Raw genomic sequence first — 5,068 nt, 5'->3', positions numbered from 1 at the left:
TCTTTTCCCCCCATTTCCTTTTTTTTTTTTTTTTCCTTTAAATATAAAAACCAAAAAGCTCTAACTGATCACCTGAATCGACCTGTGATAAACTCTAAAGAGAGGAAGAGCCGCTCACTGGGCTGGGCCACCGCCTCCCGCGGGCTGCGGGCACGATGTGAGTGGGGCGAGCGGGGAAGCGCTTCCCCCCGTTTCTCACGGGTGACGGGCGTGGGTGGGGGTGTCGGTGTCGTTCTCGGGTGGTTTTATTTTTTTCTTGTTTTGTTTCGCCCGCTCAGTCCATGTCCACCTCCTCGCCGTCGGCGGGGCCGCAGTCCGATCTGTCCCTGCTTGTGCTGGCGTCCCGAGCCCGGACCGGCGATTTGGGCCGGGGAAAACTACCGCCCTCCGCGGGAGCGGCCGCCGCCGGGTCACCGTGCGCAGTGGCGGAGCGGGGCGAAGCGCCGGCCGGCGCCGGGGGCACCGACCCTGCCGCAGCCGAGTCCGTGGAACTGGGGCCGGGTTGCGCACCGGCGGGCGCCGGCTCCGCGCTGCAGCCGGGCGGGCCGGGGTTGGCGGCGGGCAGCGGGGAGTCCCGGGGGGGCTGACCGGCCTCGGGGCTCGGGCTGGCCTTGAGGGCGGTCTGCGGGACGAGGAAGCCCAGGGGCTGGGTGATGGGGTAGAGCAAGAAGTGTCCTTTGCCGATGAGGGTGCGAGGGGCGCAGGGGGGGAGGCTGGGGAAGTCCGGGGCGGCTTTGCGGCGGGGAGGCGAGTCGGAGAGGAGGCTCTCCACGCTAAAGGGGTTGAGCTTGTGGAAGCTGCCGGCTCCGCGGGGCCCCCCCGCGCCCCCGCTGCCGTCCCCCGACGGAGCGGCCGCACAGTCCTTGTCGGGCGGGCGCTGCAGCCGCCCGCTCCCGCTTCTTTGGCTGGGGTAGAAAGGCTCTGCCGTCTGGTCGCAGGTGCCGGGGGGCGGCTCGGAGGGGGCGGCGGCAGCGGGGGGCGGCGGGTGGTGTGGCGGAGGCTGCCCGCGCGGCTTGGCCTCGGGCGGGGCGGGCGAGAGGCCTCCCCCGCCGCCGCTGTCGCTGTCGGAGCTGGGGGTGCTGTGCAGGGAGAGGCCGCTGGGCGAGTGCAGGTGGCGGCTTTGGCTTTTGAGGAGCTTCTTCTCGTGCTTGCGCTTCTTCTTCTCCATCTTCTCCAGCTCCTTACGGGCGATCTCCTCGGGGTCCATGGGCTCCCCGCTGCACGTCGTGGGGTGGGAGTTGTGAGCCGGCCGCCCCGGGCCCTTCTTCGTGTTCTCTTTCTTTCTCCATTTGGCCCGACGGTTTTGGAACCAGACCTACACACCGAACAACGAGAAGCAATTAACACCCAGCGCACCGGCCCCCCGCGGAGGCCAGGGCGGGGGGGGAGGGAGAAGCGCAGCTCGGGCCACCCCCGTCCACCCTTCGAGGTGCCGGCAGCCCCCGTCCACAGGACCTGGCGTCTGCGAGACGGAGAGCAAGGGAGGGGGCAGGAAGAGATATTCGCGCTGCCTTAACAGGATAGAAAAATAAAGAAAAGGCAAGGGGACGGGGATGCACACTCACGCACACACACGCTACATCCTGTCCACACCGGCGCTGCGGGGAGGGGAAGGGTAACACAATCCCCCCGCTCTTCCCCGCGGCCGAGGGGTGCAGAAGCACCACCCGGCGCCTCGGCCTGCCGGCCCGGGCCCGATCCCTCCGCAGCCGCACGCAAAATGCAATAAAGCACAGCACAATAAGCGGGCCGAAGGAGAGGCGGCGGCAGAGGGTATTGCCTGGCCCTGTGGAGCGGGAGCTGGGCCTCCTGCCCGTCCCGGGCGTCGGAGCAGATGGGTTGGATCACCTAAAAAAATGGGGTTTGGTTTGTTACAGATTATGGGAGAATAAAAAAAATTAAATCCTATCTGTTCCGGACCTGTTTCTGCTCGCTTCGGCGTTTCCCCGTCGTTCGCGTTCCCCCCTGCGCCAGCAGGGCCTCGGCCCATCGGGGCTGCGGGCAGCGCCTGTTCCCGGCCGGAGCCAGCGGTTGCGTTTGGAGCCGGAGCATGACACCAGCTCGGGAGCATCGCGGGGATATCGGCCAGCCGATCCCGGCTCCTTTCCCCCGGCCGGGCCCTGTGCATTCCCAGGAGAGCCCCGCAGGCTCCCGCCCGCCCAGGCACGGCGGAGAGGATGCTCTCGGAGCCGGCGCAGGAAGGGAAAAGCGGCTCGGAAAGACACTGTGAGACAAAGATGATGGAGGAACCGCGGCAAACGGCGTCAGCTTATCCCAGGGGGACCGGCCCCGCTGCCCGAGATGGGATAAAGACGCATTTCTCGCACACGCAGCCCACGCGAAGCCGACCCACCGCAACCCACCGAGCACAGCCGCCCCGCACGACCGCGGGCTCCCGGGCCGAGCAGCCCGGCAGGACGCGGAGCAGGGGCGACGGCTCGGCCCCGCCGACCGATCGCAGGCACCACAGTATGAAACAGCTTCTGGAGACAAACAGCCAGCCCGCATCACACCCGCATCCCCCGACTTCGTTCACTTTTAAATATATATATTTTTTTACGCAAATGGATGGCTCCCCTCCCTATCTCGTAGGACCGAGTGCCTGAGCAGTTCGTTAAAATTAAGTTTTACAAGTTCCACATGCTCTCGATGCGTCTACGAGCTTTATTGACATTCTCCGGTGTACCCCGTCCGTGATTAAGCCTCATATTTGCATGCTAATTTTTTGCCCTTGGCTCATGGAAGAAAAATGCTTGCAGTAGAAAAATATTTTTAAAATAAATTTTAAAATAAAAAAGCTTTAGGGAACCTAGACTGGAAAGCCACTCTCGGAGGCTCGTTCGTAAAGATTAAAAGAATATTAATAATAAGAAGAAAATAAACCAGCAATGACCAGTGCAAGGCAGGGAAACAAAAGGCGAGGCGGGGAGGAGCGGGGCTGAGGGCCCGAGCGCGCAGGGCCCGTCCCGGCGCGGGGATGCGGGGATGCGGGTCCGGCGGGGCGTCCCCAGGGACCGCTCGGCGCAGGGAGAGGGCAGGGGAAGAGTCGGGGGGGACACACGGCTTTTACCTGCACTCTGGACTCCACCAAGTCCAGCCTGAGAGCCAGAGCCTCTCGCATAAACACGTCCGGGTAATGACTCTCATTAAACGCCTTTTCCAGCTCCTCGAGCTGCCAGCCAGTAAAATTGGTGCGGGTTCGTCTTCTTTTACAGCCAGGACTTTCTTTGTCCGGGTCACCAGAGTCTGAAAAGGCAGAAATACCCTCAGGTCCCTGGAAGACAGGCCTTCTCCCACCCTCCCTGCCATTCACAGGAGCCTTTTAACTTTTGTGCTCGGCAGCGTTGATAAAAGAGCGGGATTATACACACACCTGCGCTAAAAATGGGGAGGAACCCGATCTGCCCTCGCCTCCTCCGAAAATGTACTTTACAGAACATTTATTCCTGAAGGAAGCTTTCCACGGGCACTCAGCTGGCAGAGAGAGAGAGAGAAGTTCCAATATTTGCTCCAGCCACCAAAGATTCCATTTAAAAAATTAAATTAAAAGCCCTCCCTCCTTCCCTTCCCCGGTTCCCCCGGAGCTCCTGCGTGGGTGGCAGCTCCCGGACCGGTCCCACACGAGCCTCCAGAGCAGGGCGGCCCCCGAGCCTCCCGCAGACCCCCAAGCACGGGCAGGCGTGGGGCTGGGTGATCGCAGCCTCTCCGAGAAGGAACATCTCCAGGTTGGGGATTTACAGCCCTGGCTGCACCTCTCCTGACGTTTTCCAGCAGGTGTGGAATTTAATAATAACACTAATAATTTTTATTTAGTAGAGGTGCAGAGGAAGGCTGTTCCAGGATTACTAAAAAGGATGTTGGGGCGACCGAGTGTTCTAATAGTGGAACAATAGCGGTACCACAGGCCGGTGGGGAGGGAAGGAAAGCGCTTCCCTTCCGTTAAATCGTTTAAAGAAATAATCACTGCTTTTCATTCCCCAAACTCCAACGATTTTTTAGTTTTATTTTTTTTATGGTATGCTCCGAGCCCCCCATCCCAGAGACAAACTCTGGGGGAAGGCACCAGGCCGGGCCCGCTATTGTTCAGACGTGGCCCCGCGCCGGTGGGAGTGGGAGATGCTCCCGGCGCTCGGCCCAGAGCCCCGTCCTGTCCGCACCCTCGCGGGGGGCCCAACACAGCCGCCCCCCCTCCGGGCACCCCAATACCCGCAGCTGGGGATGCGGGGCTGGGGGGGCGCGGTGCTTTTCCTTCTCCGCACTGACACACTCCGGGCGGGGAGCGGCGGTCGGGGCAGGGAAGAGGCGGGGTGGGGGGGACGGGGCCGCTCCTACCTGCGAGTTTGAAGGGCTGAGTGTCCCCGCTCACCCCGCAGCCGGAGGGGATGAGCGGCGCTGGGTTGACCACGGAGGCGGCGCAGGAGCCGCTCAGTAATCCATCGATGGAGAAGGGGACGGAGGCGGCCGCCGACTGCAGCTGGTGCCCGGCCAGCTCATAGACGTGGTGGTGACCGAGCGGGTAAGGGAAACCCACCATACCCCCGAACTGGGCATGGGGATGCTCCAGGATGCGGCTGTCCATCATGGGGGCGGCTCTAGCGCGGGGGGTGCCGGCGGGGCTGGGGGCGCTGGGGCGGCTGGGGCCGGGGATGCTGCTGCCGGAGGAGGAGGAGGCGGCGCGGCGAGGGGCTCATGCTGCAGGGCGCCCGGGCGCTTTAACTTTATCAACATCAGGCTCCCAATAATTAGCTCAGGCTGGGGGAATTTGGGACCAATAAGAAACGTTAATCGGTCCTGACGTCAGAGACGTGCCAGTGTGGGTAGCAAACGTTTTCCATATCGATTGCTAATTATACCTGACATCCAGCCTCAATAAACAATATCAGAGCTGTCACAACAAGACAAGGGGGGCTTTGATACGAACTCCAGCCCGAGGAGGGCGGCGGGGGCCGGGCGGGCAGGGGAGGGTGCGGGGGGGGCCGGAGGGGAACACACGGATCTGCCTGATACCCGGTTAAATACTAAACAGCCGGAGTTACACACACACACACTCAGCCTCCCCCCCACCTCT

The 5,068-nt window shown here is 62.4% G+C and overlaps 1 protein-coding gene across 1 annotated transcript in view; it reads right to left on the bottom strand.

The window, feature by feature from the left end:
- The window catches only part of UNCX (UNC homeobox), a gene marked incomplete at its 5' end in the record, with an annotated part of 4,820 nt that extends 238 nt beyond the window's left edge, over positions 1 to 4,582 (bottom strand). The window contains 3 exons of the mRNA XM_080353843.1: positions 1 to 1,315; positions 3,071 to 3,246; positions 4,333 to 4,582. The exon at positions 1 to 1,315 is cut by the window's left edge and continues 238 nt beyond it. Of these exons, the coding sequence (XP_080209969.1) occupies positions 275 to 1,315; positions 3,071 to 3,246; positions 4,333 to 4,582 (1,467 nt within the window). The 3' untranslated portion in view covers positions 1 to 274. The remainder of the gene's footprint in view (positions 1,316 to 3,070; positions 3,247 to 4,332) is intronic.
- Positions 4,583 to 5,068: the final 486 nt, after the last annotated feature.

Source organism: Nesoenas mayeri (assembly GCF_963082525.1).
Source record: "Nesoenas mayeri genome assembly, chromosome: 15".
In the NCBI taxonomy this organism is placed as follows: domain Eukaryota; kingdom Metazoa; phylum Chordata; class Aves; order Columbiformes; family Columbidae; genus Nesoenas; species Nesoenas mayeri.
The sequence above is the reverse complement of the archived record's forward strand: the minus strand, read 5'-3'. Positions and strand labels throughout refer to the sequence as shown.